This window comes from Anthonomus grandis, chromosome 2 (assembly GCF_022605725.1).
Source record: "Anthonomus grandis grandis chromosome 2, icAntGran1.3, whole genome shotgun sequence".
Lineage (NCBI taxonomy): Eukaryota > Metazoa > Arthropoda > Insecta > Coleoptera > Curculionidae > Anthonomus > Anthonomus grandis.
The window spans coordinates 29,206,899-29,231,905 of record NC_065547.1 but is presented as its reverse complement, the minus strand read 5'-3'; the positions used below and the strand labels follow the sequence as shown (position 1 = coordinate 29,231,905).

Here is a 25,007-nt window from a genome sequence, read left to right as displayed (position 1 = left end):
TGTGTTCTCAAATACTTGCAATTGTCTTGTAGAGTCAATGGTTGTCGAGATATCTGGACTACGTGGCCTTGGGTATAACTTATTTAAGAAATTTCTTCAAATTCTCTCGGTTGAATAGAAAACTGTGTGTAAGAAATCAAGTTGTAGATTAGATCATGCTTTATAAAATTGATAGTCAATAATTTTCTTGTGGAATCGATCGTTTTATATTTGGACTACATGGTCTTCTTCTTCTTTAAGGACCTAACCGTTTTGGATGTTGGCAATTATAACTTTTGTTGTAACAACTCGAATAAGTTCTACTGAGCTTTTCGGAAACCGGTTTCGCAATGTCAATCAATTCTTCCGGACCTTCTTTAACCCATTACCTTTTTTTGTATTATGGTTTGTAGTAGGGAGTATCGGTCTTTATTCATCATAACATGCCTCAGATATCCTAGTTTCCTTTTTTTTTTAATGGTGTACATGACTTCTAGATTTTTCTTCATTCTTCTTAGCACTTCTATGTTTGTAGTTTCAGCTGTCCATGGTATTCTGAGTATTCTCCTATAGAGACACATTTCAAATGCCTCCAGGTTTTTAGTGGTGGCTTCTGTAAAATATCGACGTTACTTTTCCTATATGACATTTTATTTCTTACGCACTTTTCCATTGATCATTTATAAAATAAATAAAAAAATAAAATAAATAAATTAGGCCTTTATTTTATACTCGGCAAAGGGCAGCGAATGCTGTTAACTTAACGGAGTGCACATAAAATTACAATATTATTATAGCTACCATCAAAAAAGAAAATAAAACTTACAGAAAAATATTTAACTAACTTAATATAACTAAGTTGAACACAGTCATTAAATATTCTATTTTATTATTGACTTTCAATCAATACTGTTTTTAATCTGTTTTTGAAGCTTTGAGAAGACTTGTTAACATAGTCACTAATATTATATGTATTTATTAGCTTCGATGCGCAGAAAGAAAATGACCTTTGATTTGATTTACGAAGATACTAGAAAATTCATTACACATTTTCGGCCCTTTCAAATTTAACCTTATACTAAATGGCGATTTTAATAATCACTTTGTGCTCAGGGTAATTAAAACAGATAGACTCCTTGATATAGTTGAAACTTATTGCCACTCTTGACAACATTTTTGGAATATACCTTTTTCAGAAACATTTACCTATGATTATAATTTTTCGAATCACCTGTCATTATTTTTTGAATATTATTTCACCTGATTAAAAGAGAAACTAATTGTTGATAACATACAACGTTATACTAGTATGGGAGGAAAAAGTATATTTATTTGTTGCTTTCCTACAAAATAACGTTAAATAAACATTTACATTAAAGGCTTTTCCCATTGTTAAATGTAAAAATAAAAAACCTGGCTTAAATCTTAATTGATTTTAAAATAATTTAAAGGAACAAAGAGAGCTTTTAAATTTTGTGTCTGAGTTGGCTAAACAATAAGACTGCAGTTCTATTACCGACCTAAAAAACTAACTAAGGCATACCTATCACAATAACTTAAGGAAAGCTAAATCTGAACCATGTGAAGTACAGCACCAAATCCATCTGGGATGTAGTTCGGACAAATCCAAACAAAAAACAGAACTTAGTAAATAAATTTTCACCTGATGATTTCAATAACATTTTCTCAAATATAGCCTTTAAAATCGTAAAAAGTTTATCACCTTCCCAGAGCATAAGCACACAGCTAATCTACACTTGCCATATAATTAATTCACATTTACTGAAATATCTATCATTACCTAATCAAATCATTAAAAAACAGTCTTGATCAGTTCATTGAATTCATACTGTAAATATCATTATAGCAGGTATATGTGTTAGAAAAGCTTCTCAATTTGTGTATAACTGAATCCGTTTTTCCCGCTGTCCTTAAAATCTCTATAGTTGCACCCATTTATAAAAAAAGGACCTCGCAATGACCTGAAAAACTATAGACCTATATCACGAACTTAATAAATATAACTGGATTGCCAGTTCAATATAAAGTAAATGACCACTACTAGGGGGCCGTCATTTTGCGTGATTGTGTCCTTTCGATGTTGGTCATTCTGACAAATTTCAGTTGTGCCAATTATAGGGAAACAAATTAAAGTTTTTGAGAGGTTATCTTTACAAATACAAAATAGAAAGTTTCATTTAGTTAAGAATTTAAGATAGTTGCGTTAGAACCGTGATTTTTTTTGTAATTTAAGAATTTCGTTAAGATTTATGAAAGAAAGTATAACTCACCTAAACTTAAACTTGAATCTTATAAATCCTAATACCATGAAAATTATAATTTTCATTTAAATTTTTGCTTGTATTTACATAAATTCAGTTAAAACCACTTTTATTTTCTTTCTATTTTTACTATTACGACTTTTACTTGACCTTGTATGTACCACATTAATAAGTACAACCATCTATAAAAATTAAAATATAGATGATTTCATGAGAGGTTGTAATTAGCAAGGGTTTATATCGTAAAAATAAATAATTATATATTATTCACAATATTCACATATATAATTCACAATAATTCGGTTTTGAGAAACAGTGAACCAAATACATTTAAAAAAGGATGATGATACATTATTATCCACGTATTAAATAAGGAGGAAGATATATCGCCTTTTGAAGACGATATACCCAAGCGTCGTTTACAAATCGCCAAGAACTAGGCAATCCGCTATACTCAAACGTCAGCGTCATCAACTTCATTACCGTTATTTAATATATTTTTTGTTGGCAACACTAAAAATGTTCAGAGTGACCAACATCAAAAGGACACAACCACTATAAAAATGGGGGCCATCAGGCAGTGGTCATTTTTGGGTATCGTGGCCATATGCATTAGCAATCCAAGTATATTTTTTAAGTTCGTGACCTATATCCATACCCCTTAGTTTCTCAAACATTTTTGAAAAGCCCTAAAATGTTGAATTACACTTTTCTTTGAATTCAATGTTTTTTTTTTAAATAATAAACAGCTTGGTTTTAGAAATTCTAGATCAACAATGGCAGTAATCACTTTATATGTAGAAATAATAAATGATGGTCTTAAAAAAGGGGAATTCACTGGAGCCACATTTGCCGATTTGAGCAGGGCTTTCGATTGTGCCTCCTTTAGAACCCGTGGAATGAAATTGAGATATTATAATTTTTTCTTTCCGGCAGATCTCAAGCGATTAATTTGAAGGGCCTACAATCTGATTTTGCAAAATGAATATTTGGGTTCCCTCAAGGATCAGTGCTGGGACCTCTGCTTTTTTTGATATATGTAAATAATACCGAGGGCAGTGATCCTAATGCTGATCTTATTTTCTTTTTCAACGATACAACCTTAATAAAAAAGGTACATTATGTGAATGAATGTGAATAAATCGAACAGGAAACACAATCGAAGGTTTCAGATTGGTTTTATTCTAACCAATTAATCTAAAAGCAGATAAAAACCAACAACGGTACATATTTACACGCAATTTAGATTTAGTTAATGCTGGCACCGTTTTTGGGATAAACATTTATTCCACACTTCTATGGGATGCACATGTCGATTACCTATGCTCTAAAATCGCATGTGGCGTCTTTGCACTTCGAAGCTTGATACAGAATGTATCTCTTAAAGTTGCACTGTCTGCTTACTTTGCATGTATTCATTTAAGGATCTCATGTGGGATTGTAGTTTGGAGGCTTGCAACCAATGTGGGCCGCACAATGCGGTATCTCTCTCTCTTCAGAGAAAGGCCATTAGGATCCTCGAACACTTGGACTATAATAGAGCGGAGTGTAGAATGCATTTCTCAAGACTCATATTTTAACTGTGCCTTGTTTATATATCTACTATTGTCTATCGCATGTCAGGGCCAATTTTAATATCTATGAAACTTTTGAAGATGTACTTTCACTACAAATAACACTAATATTCATACAGAATTTTATAGAATTCATCGCATAACCACTTTTTATGGCCCATGTTTTATAATAAGTTGCCATTTCCACTTAGAATATTGCTTCTCAATAAGTTTAGAGTAGTGTATAATAATACTTATAATAATAATAATAATAATAATAATAATAATAATAATAATAATAATAATAATAATTATTATTATTATTATTATTATTATTATTATTATTATTATTATTATTATTATTATTATTATTATTATTATTATTATTATTATTATTATTATTATTATTAATCATCATCGAACATCATCATCCTCCTCACGAACTTAATTCCGAACATGTCGATTATGAAACGTCGAACTACTTGTTGACTCGCGCTTTATGATGGCTTTACAAGACCAAGTGATTGCTACAAGAAATAACCCCATTAAGTACATTACTAAAGATGAGAAAGTAATCGACGATCGATGTAGAAAATGCCTGCGCGTACCGGAGGCAATTCAACATATAACATCAGGATGCACATCTCTATCAGCTGCCGAATATCTGCACCGACATAACTGTGTGGCAAAAATTATTGATCAAGAACTGGCAAAACTTTATCATCTAATTGGCGAAACTTGCCCCTATTACCAGTACAAACCAGAAACTGTACTTGAAATGACGACTTTCGCCTCTACTGGGACAGAACTGTTTTGACCGATAGGACGCTGACTTCAAAAAGACCAGATATAATAATCTTAATAAACAAAGCCCAAAAGAAAATCTTTCTGATTGACATAGCAGTGCCAAATACCAATAATGTCCTAGAAACGACACACACTAAACTTGGTAAATACGCAGATCTAGCTTACGAGATAACACAACAATGGAGGCAAGATAATATATATATACTCCCTCTAGTTATTTCATCCACTGGAATTGTCCCTTTCACAAAACACTGTTCAAAAACCTTAACGCATTGGGTCTTTCCTCCTGGACGATTGTCACTATACAGAAATCTGTTATACTAAATACATGCAACATTGCTCGAAAGTTCCTAAATCTACCATAGCAAAATTCATCTTGCCTTCAGGCCGATGAAATTGACAACACCGCTATCAGCGAGCTAAAACAGAATAATAATAATAATAATAATGTGTCTTTATTAAAAAAAAAGCAATATTAATCTTACAATATTACTTAATACTGCCAAAGAAGGCGAAGATTAGCTTGAAGCTATTCTTTAACTCTTAACCTTCCTAACATTCCTAACATTCACAGTTTAAATGGAGAAAACCAGAAAAAAGAAACAAAAAAAGAAACAAGTATATATAAAGCATTTATCTTCTAGAAAACTAAACTATATGTTGGATTGATTTAAAAACAAAAGTCTATAATATTTCTTATACAAATTTAACGAAGTATTAAATATTGGTTTTTTATAAGTATTAAAGAACTTAACGGCATTATAAGTAAAAGATCGCTCGAACAGAGCCGTGGAATGGTGCGGCATGGTCAAGATATTGTATGTAATATTTCGAGTGTGAACGTGGTTTCTTGGTATTAACTTTTCAAAAAGATATTCAGGACTTTGACTAACATATAATCGATAAAGAAAAGTAGAAGTGAAGAATTTGAATAGGTAAGGTAGCGTTAACCACCTCAATTGAAATATAGAGTCTGATACATCATAAAACTTTCCGAGGTTAATTAAAATAAATCTACAGCAAGTATTCTGTACGCGTTGCAGGCGGTAACGATTTATTTGGTCTAAGCAAGGATAAATAAACTATAAGGCAGTAATTTAAAATAGATAAAACAAGACCAACTACGAGCTTTTTCCTAGTTTTAAAATTTAAAATGTGTTTATTGGCATAAAGCATACGCATGCGTAAATAACACCTCTGCGGAAGAGTATTAAAATGTTCCTTAAACCTTAAATAATTGTCTATTTTCTGGCTTGGTCCTAATTATCCTAATTTTCTAAGTCCCAGAACCTCCACAGTATCAGAGAACAAAATAGTTTCGTTATCCAATTGAATGTGAACAGTTTCAGTTCAGAGTTTCAGAGTCAAAATAATGTATGTATTGCGTGTCATCAGCATACTGATGTATTTCTATATATAAGAAATAATAATGGGTCTAGGATCGACCCTTGTGGGACACCAGAAATAATATTTTTCTAAGCAGAATATTCATTATTCACCCTCACTTTCTGGGTTCTACGCCACAAGTAAATTTTAAAAAAGGACAAAACAACATCACTACAGCCATAATATTTCAGTTTCGCTACAAGCAAATCATGATCGATGACATCAAATGCTTTTGAGAAATCAAGAGCTATCATAATGGCTGAAATCTTTTTGTCACGAGCTCGCATGATATTATCGGTGACGTTTAGAAGTGAACTAGCTGTACTATGAAGTTTCCTTAAACCAGACTGATGGGAAGGGAGTATATTATTTGACATTAAAAATGATGACAGCTGCATATAGACTATTTTTTCGAGAACAAAGATTAGGAAGCAAACTTATCGGACGCAAATCTTGAACACTTTCAGGACTAGAGGATTTGGGTATCGGACATACCACCGACTCACGCCAGGCCCTGGGAAAATATCCTACCTCCAAATAATTATTTATAATATGAGTGATATGATCCAGGGAGACATAAGTGTAACATACGTCGAGTTATGTTATCCGCACCAGAGGCATTGGACCTAATATTTTTTATAGTTTCTTCGACAGTATTTTGGTCTACTAAAAAAAATGAAAATTATCTTCGGTAAATTTATTACTGGAGTAAAAGTTAATTTTGTTTACACATTTATCAGCTTTACTAAAGACGCTTACAGAAAAATCATTTATTTGATTTGAATCAGATATATTAAACGGCAGTTCGTTATTATTCTTGGTTGTTTTAATATTTAAAGTTTCTAGACCTTTCCAAAGTTTTTTACCAGTTTTGTCACACTCCAAGCTTGCAAGATATGCAGCTTTTTCTCATCTTATTGATACCAACGCATAATCACGACACTCCGTGTAATATCTCCAATTTTCTAAACACTTGTGACTTTTGTATTTAGTCAAAGCCTTATGACGTTTCTTTAAAATAAGTCTTAAGGTGTCTGTCAACCACGGAGCTGACTTTTTACGGACTCTTATAGTTCTGTAGGGTGCATGAATATTAAATAAACAATTAATATTTTGTTCTAAATATTGAAATATATTTAAAACAAAATCTATTTTTATTAAATATTTAATAAATCTATGTTTTGTTCTAAATGTCCTCAAGATAATAAATATTATCCCAGTAAATATGTGATAAATCAATCCTAAAATATATCTTATTGAAATATTTAAAATTGCGAATGGTTATAAATGTTTGTTTTTGTCTTTTAACTACTAATTTTAAAGTGCAAAAAGGTATTTGGTTGTGCCCGAAACAACGGTGCCACTTTTATGACAAATATCTTTAGTACTAATAAAAATGGGATCTAAGCATGTTGCAGTAGTATTTGTTATACGAGTTGGTTCATTTATTAATTGTACGTACCCAAAAGAGTTAAGCATAGAATATAATGAATTAGGTTTTAACACATCAATATTCAGATCTCCCAGAATTACTGAATAATCATAGGTCCCTAAAAGATGTGGAACAACTTCTTTCAGGAAATTTATAATTTCAAACGCTTTCGATTTAGGGGGCCTGTATATGTATTATAAGTATTGCAATATTGTGTATACCAATTTTAACGTTTAGGAGCATAAATTCAAAAATGACATTATGTACATTAATATTTACAATTTCGCACTGAAACATTGACCTGACATAGATGCCAACACCGGCAACACCACCCCCAACTCTGTCTAACCTATCCTTTCTAAAAAAATTATAACCTGGCATAGAAACCGCACTGCTTAATATATTTTCATTCAGCCACGTTTCACTTATACCCAAAATATCATATTTATTGTTTACAAAATTGAGAAAATCCGGAAAACTTGTCAATAAAGATCTAATATTTAAATTGGCTACATTTGAATAAGAATTTAATTGTTTGTTAGCCATTTCTTATAAACTATATACAAAAAACAATAAAAATAGCTATTTATCTCAGTCAAAAAGTTATTCGTAATTAATTTGAGATCCAAGCTTTAAAAGATATTTCTGATAGGAAAGACAATTTTTATCAAAGCTATAGTGGTTAGTAGAGATAGACTTTACATTATGTTTGTTATGAGAACCTGATTTAACACAATTAATACACATTTTTTCTTCAGAAATACATTCTTTCAATTTATGATTTTTTCCGCATTTGGAACAAGCGTCTTTTTGTTCGCAACAGTCTTTTACGGTGTGACCATATTCACAACATCGAAGACATTTAATGACACGCAGATAGTCCTCCACAACTGACTTGCTCCATCCAACATAAATCGATCCCATTCCTAGAAGGCGCTTACGAAGTGCGGGGGAAACTTTAATCACAAGGTCAATTTTGTTATTGCGTTGCTTTATTAACTTGGTAATATATTTGATTTCAGATGCTAAATCTGAGATATCATTTAAAGAGTTAATATTGCCTATTATTTGGTCTGGTGTATCTAACCCTTCTAAATGCACTCCCTATGATTAGGATGAAATTTTTTGTCTTGATCAATATTATATTTTTTGTCCATTTTTGCAATTAAACTAGTATTTAACGTTTGCAGCGATCTATTGTCTTGACAGTGTTCTGCAACTCCACCACGAATTTACGTTGTATTGTTTATGCAAGCTTCAATCTGACCCGGATTATGTGCCAAGTTTGGCCGTGTATGGCCAAGTGTTTTTTTAGTATCGATGAATTCAACAATAATGATTCTTCCTAAATAGCGCCTGAGTGAAAGGAACTGAAGTGTTTTTTTACTAGGATACGAAAAAAATACGGGCGAAAGCTAATAAGACGCAAAAAGAAAATAAATAATAATAACTATTTTTACCTGTCTGCCTCTCAAAGAGCACAACCACCATCCCTCAATATTGGCAGTATTCTGCTCCAATACAACCAGGGTGTCGCCCTTCTGAAACGCCAATTCATCGGGGGCATCTGGAATGTTATCGTAAAGGGCCCTGGCCAAACAGTGCTGAAAAAAAAAAAAATTTTAATTTCTGTCCAGATGTGAACGGCGGTCAAAGTGTGCCGCGAGAGCATAAGCCGTCCTATTTTATCAGTAGCACCCACCAAAAGGTTTATGTCTACCTGAGTTGACCCGCTGGGACTAAATGGGATCTGAAATTAAATGGGTATTTTTGGACGATGGTGCAAACAAAAGACTTAAAAAATTAGGTATTGTTGATATTTGATGCTTCAAAACCTAATAAAAAACACCCTTTTGTAAGGGCTAATTTGTTAGGGTCGTCGAATTTTGTATTGACACGTGGACAAAATTGAGGGTAACCGATGAAATTTTAGGCAGATGGTTTGGGTCTTTTATTAAGTTATATAGGGACCAGATGCAGCGAAAAATCGTAAAGAGGGTGCTTTTTAAACTTATATTTTTCTGATCGGTTTGTTGTCCTAGCAAAATAATTTGTTTATAAGGATATATAAGTATGTAATTAGGAATCCAATACTATTTAATGAAAATTTCTATAAACTTATTAATCCAAATGTCTTAAAAATTATTTAATATATTCATCTCAAAAAGCATTTATTCCCCAGGTATATTGGTCGATGCCTTTTTTGAAAGAGTAAAACCTGATAACAACTTTACCTCTTACATAATTAATAGGACTATCAGAAATAGAATTAGTGAAAAAAATATCAAAGTCAATAAGAGTGAACTCCATTGGGCCCAGATATCTCAAAAAGAAAATTGGTAGATACTATTTTTGTAAAACAAGTCGTGGTCAAGGTTATTTCTTATACAGTGTGTCAGCTAAATGGAATAAATTAGCTAATAAATAGACGGGAGCGTGTTGGAAAAAACGCTTGAACACGTCGATTGGTTTTTATAGTTGCGCATTTTTTTTCATAAAAATTTTTTATACAGGGAGTATCAGATAACGGTGACCAATACAATCTTGCTTAGTTTAAACATAACACCCTGTATGTTAATTAATTTTTAGTTTCCTCAGATCATGTAAGACATATTTTGTATACAATGTGCTATACCTATCTTTGACTGTTTCGGAAATATTAAGTAAAATTCAAATAAGAACATTTATAATATATATAGAATATAATATATATTATATTCTATATATATTATAAATATATATATATTATAATATATATATTATAGAAAAGAAAATTATTTATTTGCCGAAAATTGTTACAACATATTTAAAAACTTATACATAATACAAATCTAAACAATAATGTCAATGTAGGAGATGTTCAAAATGCTCGCCACGAACGTCTTGGCATACCCGTAATACCTACCCGTAAATAGAAATTTCTTCTAACGTTTCTTAACATCTCAGGTCTGATCGATCTAATTGCCAAGGTTATTCGTCTTCGTAAGTCAGCTAAGTCAGTGGGTTTAGTTTTGTATACAATAGTTTTCACATATCCCCATAAGAAAAAGTCTAATGGCGTCAGATCGGGAGACCGTGCTAGCCATTCCATCGATCCTCGCCTCCCGATCCACCGATCTGGAAATATTTGGTTGAAGTACTGCCGGACATTTATTTGATAGTGGGGTGGTGCTCCATTTTGTTGAACGCATATCATATTCGCTGGAACTTGTGGGTTTCCTGGATCAGGATACAAGTTGGCCAACGTTGGCACTACATTATTTTGAAGCAATTCTAAATAATTATCGCCATTCAAATTGCCTTCAATAAAAAAGGGACCTATGATCTGATCTTCAATAATTCCTGTCCACACGTTAACCTTTTCAGGGTATTGAGTATTGTCTTCTCTCGTCCAGCGAGGATTTTCCCTGGACCAATAGCGGCAATTTTGACGATTGGCATGACCGTGAAGAGTAAAGGTGCAGTCATCAGAAAAAATAACATGTTCTAATTGGATCAGATTGCTGCCTAACATTGCCATCATTTGTTCACAAAAATACATTCTCCTGTCAAAATCGTATTCCGTAAGCTCCTGGGTGGGTATAATTTTATAGGGATGTATTTTGTTTTCTTTTAATATTCTAATAACTGATGAATAGCTAATATCGAGTACTAGGGCTACTTTCCGAGTATGTATGTGGGTGTTCCTCAAACTCAAGCATAACAGCCAATTTGGTATCCTCACTTATTGCATTGGCAGCTGCTTTTTTTACCTGCCTAATATGGCCTAGCTCGCGGAATCGCTTTTCTATTTTACTAATTGTCCCTTGGGTTAAAGGCGGCAAATTTGGAAATTTTTCGTGAAATAAGCGAGCTACTTCCATTTGCGTCCGTGTATTATCTCCATAGCCAATCATCTGTAGAATTGTTATTTTGTGCATTTCTGTTAAATAAACCATTTTTTTGGCTTGTAGTTAATGAAATTCAAACGACTATAGCACTGACGACTACTTTTGTCATGCAACATGAGTCAACATTAAGTCTGGCATTTTAAACCAAAGTAAACAACAATTTTTAGTTTTTTTTATTCTTATATCAATAAAAAGGAATGCTGAAATAGTTTTTGCTTGCTTTATCATTAACAAGACCTAAATGGGCAAGAAGTATTAAGTGAGTTGTAGAGAATCTTGAAAAATAAATAATTTTCTTTTCTAAATGTTTGAATTGAATTTGAATTTGAATTTGAATTTGAATTTGAATTTGAATTTGAATTCAATTCAATTCATTGAATTTGAATTCAATTCAATTCATTTCTAAATGTTATTTTTTGAATTTTACTTAATATGTCCGAAACAGTCAAAGATAGACATTGTATACATTTATGTCAAAAATGATCTGAGGAATTTAAAAATTAATTAACATACAGGGTGTTATGTTTAAACTAAGCAAGTTGGTATTGACCACCGTTATCCGATACACCCTGTATAAAAAGTTTTTATGAAAAAAAAATGCGCAACTATAAAAACCAATCGACGTGTTCGAGCGTTTTTTCCAACACGCTCCCATCGATTTATTAGCTAATTTATTCCATTTGGCTGACACACACTCTACATTGTTTCACAGGAACGCCAGAAATTGAGAGAGTGGAAGAAAATATCTTAGTCACTACGCGTAAACTCTTCTTAGCTCAGATATCTTAAACATCATTAATTGTACATAAAAATTAATAGATACTATTTTTGTAGAACAAGACCTTGCCATCAAATTTGCTTCATACATATCTTTTCATAGAATTAATAAAAAAATGTAGATCGTCGAGAAACTGTCTAAATAGCTATACTGTATTTCAAAAAGGTAGAGAGTAATAAAAGGTAAATTTCCAAGAGTTTTGTGATCATCCAAGGTCGTTCGTAAACTTAGTACTTGAATAAAGCGTTGATTTGAATTGGTAATGAATAAAGCGAGAAAACAAGGTAGGGTTCGAACGCTACAAGCAAGATACAGGTAGGTGCGATGTTTAAATGTAACACAAATTGGAATAATAGTTACTATAATTTGCTAATTTGGCGGATAACTTAAACTTTATTATGCTCCCGCCTGGTAATCTGGAATCTCCGATGGATAACAATAGAGAGTTCATAAACTGACCCAAAATCGGACAAACCTGCAATCCGTAACAAAAATACTTTCGCAATGTAAACTATGGAAGTGGTATACATTATTGGAAGGTACCCGGTACCCCTTTTGCGTACTTAATAAGGTTTTATTACTCTGTATCCTTGTATTCAAGGTCATATCTTTCAGGAAAGTCTAGATGATGCAGTAAAGTATAGGATTATATCAAAAATTCTTGAAAATGTTTGTCTGACTAGATGGTACAGTACTTTGAGGAGAATGGAGTCAATTTCGGTTCAAGAAGAACAGCAACACAACACAAGGTATACTTAATACAATAGTTAGTGTAAAGGAAGCTTTTGATGAGCAATGTTATAATATAGTTCTATTTTGTAACCTCAGGAAAGCTTTTGACTATGTCAACCATCTAATCTTCTAAATAAGCTCTATAATTCTAATCAAAAGAGTATACGATTTTTGGAATTTTATTTAACTGACAAGTATCAGAGAGTTTCGGTATGGTGGTTTGGAGTCACCAAAGTAGAAAATAAAAATTGGTATGCCTCAAAGTTCAATTTTCGAGCCTCTCTTAATTTTATTCGCTCCTTAATTTTTATTAATGATCTGTCCCTTGTGGGCCCAGTGTATTCTACACATTTCTGTTACTGGAAGTGCCCTAAAAGCTTCTCTTTTCGGTTTCTTGAAGGCACAGGAGATGGCTGATAGATAATTTGTATCGAACAGGTTAATGTTAGAAAGGGAAAAGACAGCTTTAATGATCAAGTCCAACATGCCAAATTTTTTGGTAATCATTGACCCCTCAACATAATGGAATTTACACATTGAATGGGTAGCCTCAAAAGTTAAATAAAAACATGTACGTTCTTCGCCGTCTTGCAGACAGTGTATCCCAAAATGTATTAAAAAATATCTAATCTACAACTTTTCATGCCCAACTTTCATATGATGTACTTGTTTGGTGTCATGCTACATATGTGTTCAAAGACTATTTGGACTGCAAAGAAAGGCAAGGATTTTGGTAGGGCTGGGTTATAGGGATGACTCTATATTCTGGGGTGCCTGTTGTGTGTCACAAAAAATATTCAGCCGGTTGTCACACATAACAGCATTCGAAAATTTATTTTATTCGAAGAATTGTTGGCATATTTTTTTTTTTTTTTATTAATTAAGCGGGAAACCCCCATTACAAAAAAAATAAATTATAAAATACAGTTATGTCAATAATTAATAATCCTTACTTAAACTATTAAGAGTTAAATTACTTAACTAAAAAAAAAAGACTCTAAAGTAAATAAACAAAAAAAAAAATGTCTTTGTATTAACTAATAGATTAGAACATAAATTCTCACTTGGTTTACCCAACAAACAACATATTAATTAAAAATAGTAATTGAACAATACTAAGTATTCAAAATTTTCATTAAACTACCCTTAAAAGACCCATATGAATTGCCAAAAACATCTAGCCTCTCCTCCCGATCCAAAAAATCTAGAGATCCCACCAAAAAAGAGTTTTTACCATAATTGGTTCTATGGAACCCAATATGAAATAAATTATTTTGTCTAAGTGTTCTCTGAGGAATAGAAAATTTAACCTGGGAAAGTAAATCCGGACAGGATATAATACCATTCAACAACTTATAGATAAAACAGATGTCAAACATTCTTCTTTTATCCAAAGACAAAACTTTAACATAATTCAATATTTGGGAATAATCATGATTAGCAATAAGATCCAAATTAAACATGTAGTTATAATATCTTAAAAATTTGTTCTGCACACTCTTCAGTAATGACTTATAGACATTATACTGGGGAGTCCAGATAATTGAGCCATACTCAAGCTGTGATCGTACCTATCCCACATATACAGATTTGACAGCCTGCAATGATAACCCCTCATAATTTCTAAGCGTAAAACCCAACATTCTATTAGCTTTTACTACTATTTGGTCTATATGATTGCAGAAGTTTAATTTCGTGTCAAACAGTATTCCTAAATCTTTAGCAACATCCTTTAATTGAAGTTTCTGGCCGTTAATTGTGTAAAATGATGGTATCCTACTTTTTTTCCTATGAAATGAAATTTGGAAGCATTTATTAATATTCAAATCCAACAAATTATTTTGGCACCACAGAGAAAGGCCATCAAGATCTTTCTGTAAGAGGCTGATATCAAGTTCATTCATAATAACCAAGAAAAGTTTGAGGTCATCAGCAAACATTAAAAATTCACAATACTCCAAGACATCCCTAAGGTCATTAACAAACAAACTAAATAGCAAAGGAGAGCAGTGTCCGCCTTGTGGCACTCCAGAACAAACTTCAATGACCCTAGATATAAAATTACCAAGTTTAATCACTTGCTTTCTATCACTAAGAAAGCTAAGCAACTATTTTAGCAATCTATCAGAAAAACTTACATTTCTCAATTTTTCAATTAATAACAAATGATTTACCTTGTCAAACGCCTTGGAGAAGTCTGTATATACAGCATCAATTTGATACCCCCTCTCCAAGGCATCTGACAACTTGTTGTGGTATATGAGTAAATTTGTAAGAGTGGACCGACCACCTCTAAAACCATGCTGTTCCTCAACAATAATTTCTCTACATTGCCAATTTAAATGGGCAAACATAAGGCTGTCAAAAACCTTGGGGATGGACGACACTATGGACACACTACGATAATTACTGACCTCATCCCTCGACCCTGATTTAAAAATAGGAGAAATATAACCTTCCTTCCATATGTCTGGAAATGTTCCAGAAATAAGAGACAAGTTAAAGAGTTTACATAGTGGCTGTGATAGTGCATATCGACAGTTTTTTAAAAGAATATTGGGGATTCCATCTGGACCAATCATTAACTTATTAGGCAAAGCCCCCAGCTTATCAAACACCTCAGCCAGACTTATGACAGGACAGTCAATATTAATCTCGCTAAAAGACTTTTCAGGTGGGGTTGTGTTTGCATTTGAATAGACCGCAGAAAAGTGAGTAGCGAATAAATCAACAATCTGCTGACCATCAGTTGCAACACTATTATCTAAAAACATTTCCCTTGGTACAATGTTAGATGCTCTTTTGTTATTAATGAACTTCCAAAAATTTTTCAGATTACTAGTCCAGTTCTCATTCAAAGTAGCAAGATAATTTCTGTAGCACTCTTAACTTAACCTTTTACACTGAGCTCTCAGAACGGTAAATTCATGATAATCTCTTTCATCATGGGATAGTTGGTATTTTTTATGCTTACTTTTTTGAGAAATACCAATCTTCTTAATTCGGTAGAAAAATATGGAGGAAAGCTAGATGTCTTATACTTTTTTTGAGGCACAAAACACTGTATACCAAAATTTAAAATGTTATAGAACTCTGACACCATAATGTTAATATCGCTATCATTTAAAATAGTATCCCAATTTATAGAAAAAAAAATAATCATTTAAACCCTGATAGTTCCCATTTTTAAAATCAAAATAAAATTCCTCAACTTTAAGTGAATCCAACATTACATTGTTGTCTACTCTAAAATTACAGATAAAAGAAATATGATGAATTGAGTCACAAAAAAGTGGATCTGGAGACTTAAAACATTTCATGGCGCTATCGTTGGTAAACAGGAGATCCAGGAACACATCCCTGCTATTTGGCATATCAATCATTTGGTACATATTAAAAAAACCATATATTTGTGCTAAAAACACGGCTGGTGAATTTGTTGGACAGTCTACTTGGACCCCATTATGAGCATTTGACCAATGTACCCCTGGCAAATTGAAGTCACCCATCATGTAAAACTTAGTGCTAGGATACATAGAACAGATTTCTTCAATTGTGATGCAGTAATCACTATAGATATCATCAGAGGACCCTGGGGGAATATATACACCGCCAACTACAAAACTTGATCCTGAACATTTACATAACAAAAACAGCTGTTCAAAGTGAGATTCTGTCTTTTCAATGATTGAAGCTTGTATGTGATTTTTTACCAGTATTACCACTCCACCACCTCTACTCTTTGATGTAATCTGCACATTTCTATCAGCACGAAATATACTGTAATTACAGCAACTAAGTTCTTCCGAAAAAATTTCCTCATTCAACGAACTCTCCATAATAACAATAATATCATAACTTTAACAATCCAACATTAAGTTCAACTCAGCAATTTTGGTACGAAGCCCTCCCACATTCTGGTAATACATTTGTAATGGGGTATTGGCTAGTTTTTTCTCGTGTTACGTGTGTTATCTCTCAGGCTGTCTTTCCTTACAACCTTGGGACATCCATTAATGTACCTAATGATGTAACTATCATTTTCTTCGGCATTCCTCTCTTGCAGCTCAGTTTTTACCTTCCTAAACTGGTCTCTTTGCATCATCGTCTGATCCAGATTAATGCTGTATACTTAGTCCCCGACAATTTTTTCTTAACTTTTAATACCTCTTTAACAAAAGCCTGTTCAGTACAGACCACTTTTAATGGCCTGCATGAGCCTGTCTTTTTAGTACCAATTCTAAGAACTTTTTCAACTTTATCGAGTCCTCGATCTACCTTCATCAGCTTAAAGACATCTTGTAACGTTTTCTTGTCATCTTCGATTCTATCAGTTAAATCGGTTCGATTAGACTCATTTGCACCATAAATTAATAAATTTCTAGATCTAGTTGATCTTTCCTGCATCTCGTTGAATAACTGCTCGGTAACCAACTCAGCAGATTCATGCTTACACTTCTGATTTTTTACTGATTCCAGCTCCCTTTTTATAACTTCAATTTCTTTCTTTAGCTCTCCCACTTGTCTTAAAAGGGCTGGGGCGCTTTTAAATGCTTCTCTGCATGGTTTACAGAAATACATCATAGTTCGTTTCTGAATGACAACAGCCCTTAGCTCTGATGCATTTAACCCAGTGCACCCTTCCGTGTTGTGCATAACTATGTGGCAGCTGTCACAAACCACTATTTTAGATCCGTCTGGTATAGATTCATTGCAAGTGTTGCATAAATTGACCATGTTTTCGCCTTCCTAACCACACTTTCACAAAACTCCAAAAATACTTATAGATCCTGTACGCTAGTACTTATGCTAAAGCAGGATACAAAATATTACTGATTACATACTTTTTTAGTCAAAGTTTGATTAAAAAACTAGCAGAAATGAAGATACTGGATAAAATATCTAAAACATGGATGAACTCAATTTGGCCCATTATTTCAACAACTATTGGTTCCATAATTTGTGTTAAGCAAGATAGGATCGACAACTTTACTTTCTTTATACTTTTCCATAGGAGTAGGAATAATTGAGAAGCTGGAAACAATGGGGAGACTCCTAAAAACCATTAGTATAATTCAGGATCAGTTCTTATACGCCCATCAGCATATTATTGGATTTTTTTTTGTTTATCGTATCACCATTATAATTAATGGCCTAGTTTAATGCAACAATGGAAGCCTTTAATGAATTTATTATTGCGCGATAATGCAATGTGGCGCCCGGACAGTCGTCGGCAACGTCAGCGAATTTGATTGAATATAAATACGTATTAATAGAATATTGAAAAAAACTTCATTAGCCTTTTAAACTGTCTTTATCTCATGTTCACACCCAAAAAAAAAACATTTGCATTGGCGGTTTAGATCAAACGACTCAAGAAAATATTTACTTTTCCATTTACTGTGTGTCTTGTGAAAATATTGCAATACTTTGTGCAATCTTCAAACAGAATCTTAATATTTATTAACACCGATTATCTGGTACAAGGCTTGTCTCCCCGGGGTGGTCAAACGACTCACGGACTCTGTGATGTTAAATAATCTCACTTCTTAACTTAGCACATTATGGACAACGTTGAAAAATTACAGATAAGCCGCTAAAGAATTCACGAGGGTGATTCATCGACGGTTGTCTCGGAGGTTAATGTCTTCCTTAAGGTGTTCTCCGAATGGCATTGTGAAAAATGTTAATTTGTAATACAAACGGTGGCGATTCTCCGCTTCTTTTTTTATCTTAAAATCGTTTCCGGAGTAGGATTCTTGTTGTTGCACCATCTGCATCTCACCGTCGCGTCGTAAAGAAAAGAAGGAAGGTCTTTGGCTAAACGTCGTCAATGCGACCATTATTTTTTAGCAGATGTCCTTAATTTATGTGTATTTATTAATTTGTATTTATTTTTTGTTATTTTTATGTGGAAAGTAAAGTTAGTAATCAGATAATTTTCAGATATCAAAATCAGAAATAAATGGATTTAACATTCATTGACTTATAATGTTTATTACAAATATCTTTATTAATATTGGCTTAATCAGAAGAAAAATTAAAATTATAAAAAAATCCAAGAAAAGGCTTCACTCCTAAATCCCCAAAATATTACGGAGAGTGACGTAGAAGGAGCACTTAAAAATTGTATTAATAGAAAGATATCTAGTCCCGACAAAATACAGAATTTCTGGTATAAAAAAATCAGGTCACTAAAAGACTCAAGCTCTGCTAGTTCCTCAACAATCTTCTAGAAAACTCTGAAACTGCGCCACCTCTCTTCACCAAAGAAGTCACGTACCCCCTTCGAAAACAGACCAACCAGTGGAGTATGATCCTTCAAAACATCGCCTCATTGCGTGCTTGCCTACTATTTACAAGATTCTGTGGCGTTCTCTGCAACAAGATATATGAACATCTTCAGGTAAACGATCTGCTTTCAGAAAAATAAAAAAGTTACAGAAAGCGCTCTCAAGGATGCAAGGAACAGCTCGTGATTAGATAAGATAGTTAGCCGCCCTGGTGCAAAACCAAGAAAGATCTCTATCTCTACATAGGCTACATCGATTATTAAAAGCTTTTCTACAGTGTGCCCCACTCATGGTTCCTGCAATGACTCGACATGTACAGAATCGAGCCCACAATACTTAAATTGCTGAAAAGTATGATGGAAGGATGGGAGACATGGCTTGTTATCCAGGTATACAGAATGAGCAAGTTACCATAAAAATCAAAAACGGGTTTTTTCAGAGAGATGCACTAAGCGCCCTTTGGTTCTGTATCACTCTCAACCCTCTTTCAACCGCTCTAAACACAGTGTCGTGCTTACTCATCTTATATGCATGGATGACATGAAACTATTCTCCAAGACAGAGAAAGTTCTCAAAAGCTACCTCCGATGCATTGAGAATGACTCCAATGAAATCAGAGCTAAAACGGTATGATAAAAGGAAAATGACATGAATCCAAAGGTCACAAGCTTACCAAGATGTTGAGAGGTGGAACTGTTGATGCTATGCAGAAATACGAGACCTTAAAATACCTACGATTCTCCCAGGTTTGCGGAATTGCAGTGGATGATATGAAAAAGCAACTCATGAAAAAGTTTAATCGCAGAAATACCACAGCCTTAAAAACCAAATAATAGCTATTCTGTTCCCCGTTATGATGAAACCACATGATGAAAGATAGCTTCCCGAACCCTCACACGCTTCATCCAAAACCATGCATTCAAAGATATCACCTGCCTAGGACATTGGTGAGAGAGGGATAATAGACATTTACCTCCGCCACAAAACCAGGATGAATTGCTCAGAAAGCATTTCTTCTGTAAAGAAGCAAATTCAATGCTACACAAGGCAGCGTTAGCTTAGATATAAACTTATCGTCTCTTAAATTTAGTTACGATCAATAATAGTAATACACCATCTCCATGCTTCATAATAGATGGAAACAGAAAGAATTGTATGGTAGGTGCTGATATAACATTGATGGCGCAACCGCATGCAAATGGCTAATATGAATCTATCATCTGCCCAAAGACTAAAAGTATCTTGTGCGTCTTACAAGATCAAGTTATTCCGACAAAGTTCTACCTCGAATATATTGATAAGGATGAGAAAATCACTGGTACCAGTGGCCGTATGTGTGGTGAGGGGCATGAGGACATAGAGCATCTTCTTAGTTGATATAAAAAATGATACCGCGCAAATAGACTACAAGATATAATAATGTAGCAAAAAGATACATTGTGAAATCTTCCACAAAATAGGTCTTATTAAAAACAAACTGCCGTACTACCAATAATTGCCGCATTATTCCTTTAAAGAACTTTAAGAAAGAGCTGGAATCCAAAACACTGTAAAGATTGACGGATTTCTTTAATAATATAATTATATATAGGCATACACAAGTATTAGGTTACTTAGGTGCTTATTTTTGTACGTTTATACAGTGCGAACGTAAAGGTTGGAATAAATTCATTTAAAATTCAGGGGTATGTTCAAAAAAAAAACGCTCGGACATGTTGATTTTTATTTTTAACTGCGGGTTTTCTTACTATAATTTTATGAATACAGGGTGGCCCAAAAATAAGTTACGGTCATCAACGTAATTTTTTTAAATGGAAACACCTATTTTTTATTTTAGATTTAGGTTCTACATCAAATTCTAAGTACATTTCATGTACCATGTCCTATACCTAAACTCGACCGTTGACGATTAAACATAATAAAAGGCTATTTTTGGAAGAGTTATTTATATCAAGCAAGAATACATAAAAATATTTTAATTAATTTATTAAGTGTTGAAAATGGCTGCCACGAACCTCTTGGCAATATTCCAGTCGATGCTGAAATTCTTGTAAAACGTTATCGATAACAGAAGGTTCTATCAATCTTATTTCTTCCGTTATTCTAATTTTTAAGTCTTCAATGTTGTTTGGCCGATTAACATAAACTTTGGACTTAAGATACCCCCACAAAAAAAAAATCTAAAGGAGGCAGATCCGGCGATCTGGCCGGCCATTCAATTGCACCCCTCCGACCAATCCAACGTCCAGGGAAAACGGTATCCAGGTACTGGCGCACGGGACGAGTGTAATGGGCTGGAGTTCCATCTTGCTGATACCATAAGGAATTATCTAATATATCCGGGTCTTCTGGATCGGGGTATAAAGTGGCAAGGCATGGAACCAAGTCATTTTCTAAAAACTCTAAATACCTCTCACCATTCAAGTATCATTCAAAGAAAAAAGGGCCCTATAACCCTGTTTTCAATCACCCCCGCCCAAACATTTACTTTTTGAGGGACTTGGCTGTGGCACTCCATCATCCAGTGCGGATTTTCAGTAGCCCAATATTGTAGTTGCAGTTTTCAAATGTTTCAATTTCAATTGTAGCAGTTTTGCCGGTTTACACTACCATGAAGACAAAACGTTGCCTCATCAGAAAATACAATTTTTTTTGAAAATTGTGGATTAGCATGGCACAAGTCCATAAGTCTCTCACAAAATTCTAAACGCCTATCTGGGTCATCTTCATTTATAGTTCATGAACCAATTGAACTTTGTAAGGATGCCATTTATTTATACCTAAATACTTAACGACGGATGTCTGGGATATCTGATTTTCTAACGCAATATTGCGAGTCGTTTTATGGCAATCTTCTTCAACTGCCAGCAAAACATTTAGTTGCTTCTCTTCTGATATATTTGACCGACCTTTCGTATAATTATCCCTGACATGACCCAAATCCCGATATTTCTGTTCTATTTTACTGACAGTACTTTGAGATATACGTGGCCTATCAGGATACTTGGCATGATAAATTTCACAGACTTCCATCTGAGTGCGCATCCTGTTTCCATAACCAATCATCATCAAAATCTCTATTCGCTCTCGCTCACTAAGACGTACCATTTTTTGAAATTTTAATTTTATCTTTTGATAAACTTAACACAAGCAAAACTTTGCTTAGGCATCTAAATCAAACTAAATTCACTCAAAATTATTTAATGTCAACAAATTGTGACAAGTTAACAATCAAAAACACCAACCACAAATGTAAATAACCAAACAATAACTGATAGGTTGCTTGATATAAATAACTCTTCCAAAAATAGCCTTTTATTGTGTTCAATCGTCAACGGTCGAGTTTAGGTATAGGACATGGTACATGAAATGTACTTAGAATTTGATGTAGAACCTAAATCTAAAATAAAAAATAAGTGTTTACATTTAAAAAAATTACGTTGATGACCGTAACTTATTTTTGGGCCACCCTGTATACATAAAATTATAGTAAGAAAACCCGCAGTTAAAAATAAAAATCGACATGTCCGAGCGTTTTTTTTTTGAACATACCCCTGAATTTTAAATGAATTTATTCCAACCTTTACGTTCGCACTGTATAAAGTGATGTAAACGAAATTTTTGGATTATAAATAAATGAAAACTATTAACTCTATTGGGACAGACAAATACAAACAGGTGGAGATGAAAATATAACATACTAAACCAGACATTTTGGTGAAAAAGCAATATTCCCTGATAAATTTCTTTTGCACGGTAGTGGGAACGCAATGGACATGCAAATGGATCGGGCTGGCAGACTGATGGAACATATTTCGAATGATAAAAGGCAAAAAAGGAAATGCCAAAAGGACTTTCCTGATTCCCGACATACACGAATCGCATTTTTCTATTCCAGAATAAGATTTCTATGAGCAACACACTATCAATGTGTTGACACCGCCTCATGGAGAGGTGTTTTCAGCCCAGTGACAGGATATTACGATAATGTGTGCAAGCAGGCGTGGATGCTTCGTAATCCCAATATTTGATGACAATTGGAAATGTTGTTGAACTCGTTGCCAAGCCGATTCTCAAAGATCCTCGTCCATGAATATTATACGTGTACTCAGAGCGACAGTTCTTTAACATTTTTACAGAAGATGAAGTGTTAGCTTCATCTGTAACTGATCGTCCATTCGAAGACGATGTTAATATCGCAGCCTTTAAACCAACCACAAAGTTCATTCAATGGCACTATCCAATTTGGCGTCAACTGCACTGCAGTCTGATTCAGAAACACTTGCACTGCCATCTAATCAAGTAGTTTTTACACATCATTCTCTGTTGACAAAAGTGTTTCGACGAAGAACTAATGGAATTCGACCTTAGTACGAATAATGAAGTATCTGATGCCACATCGCTTGGAAATATTTGGCCGTTACCAAAAACTGCAGCTTGTACAGCAAAAAATCGCAGTGGCAAATCTGACGAGTTCAGAGATGATGGAGTCTTACGCGCTGAACAAAAGGCAAGGCCAGAAAGAAAGTTCAAGTGGCAAAAAAGCAACTGGCTGCCGATAGGAAAATCGACAGGGTTGTAAAATGACAAAAAAACGCTGAAAAGCAAGCAAACATCGCCATAATAACGGCTACTAAGACGGCCCCTAAAAGAAAACATGGACGTCCTATTGTTTCCAAAGATGTCGACTCAGAAACAAAGAGGAGGAAGTTGACGAGGACGAAGTTATTTTAAACGGAGAGTCACCAATAAAAACCATTTTTTTTCAATTGCCTATTAAAAATATAAATTTTTTTATATTAAAATATAAAAAAAAAAATTAATTTTTTTTTAAATAAAAAATTACATTTTTTTTTAATTTTCTAAGTTTTTGATACTTCCATGTAACGCAGCTATAAAAAAACGCCTAATATTATTTTTATTCTTGATAACATGTTAAAATAAACATAACCAGGTTTAAATACAGTTCCATGACTTTTGGTTTATATTGATTGATCGCTGAAAATAGCGCAATTACTTACAATGTGTATAGATTTTTAAAAGGTCTAAAAAACTACCTTGGGTTTTTTGATTGTCGATTGGGTTACTCATCGCCATCGTGTGTTACATAAATAAATATTGGCACTAAAATAAAGCCTGAGACAAAAATACAAAATCTTTCTGAAAAGTTAATAAATAGGGCCACAAGAGTACTCTAACGGAATGCGCACCGAATTATCTCGTTCTACTCTAGAAGTTCTAGGTATAGAGTCAAAATTAGGTGAAAAAACGGTTAAATGCATCAACCACTTTCGAATATATGAGAAATATATACAGAGATGTTTTCCACAGGAAACAAAGTCCGACGACATATCAACTAATGTTACTGAAATTCTTAAAATGAAAAACTAAAAAGCCGAACAACTTGCCTGAAAAACCCATTATTTTAGTACGAATTCGATGTTCAGGATCATACTGGTATGTCATTGAGCCTTTCAGGCAGTTAACGTCATTATTTATTTTCAAAGCACAAGTAATATTTTTAATTTTCTCTGGGTTCAAGTGAATTATCAATTTCTGGATCTTTTCAGTGAATACGTTTAACTGCCTAGAAAAAGGTTTAAAAAGATTAATTTTTGATCAGGTACTTAAAGTATTAATTTTCTGTTTCTTTAAGATGGTGTATATTATTATTCATTTTTTCAGACATTAGAAATATTTGTTTATTTCTTTTAGTAAGTTAAAGTAATATTTTAATTACTTGGTAGCAGATTTTTTTGAGAGAAAAACTATAAGCGTTTATAAGATTTTTTTACTTCACTGGGTAATTAACGATCCCTTCTAGCCATTTTAGGTAATTTTTAAACTTGTCAATACAATTATCTTTCTATTGGAT

At 33.4% G+C, this 25,007-nt stretch overlaps 1 protein-coding gene across 1 annotated transcript in view; it reads right to left on the bottom strand.

The window, feature by feature from the left end:
• LOC126750743 (breast cancer anti-estrogen resistance protein 1) overlaps nt 1–25,007 on the bottom strand; it is a 183,014-nt gene that overhangs the window by 100,892 nt on the left and 57,115 nt on the right. Inside the window, exon 2 of the mRNA XM_050460459.1 lies at nt 8,900–9,043. Within this exon, the coding sequence (XP_050316416.1) occupies nt 8,900–9,043 (144 nt within the window). The remainder of the gene's footprint in view (nt 1–8,899; nt 9,044–25,007) is intronic.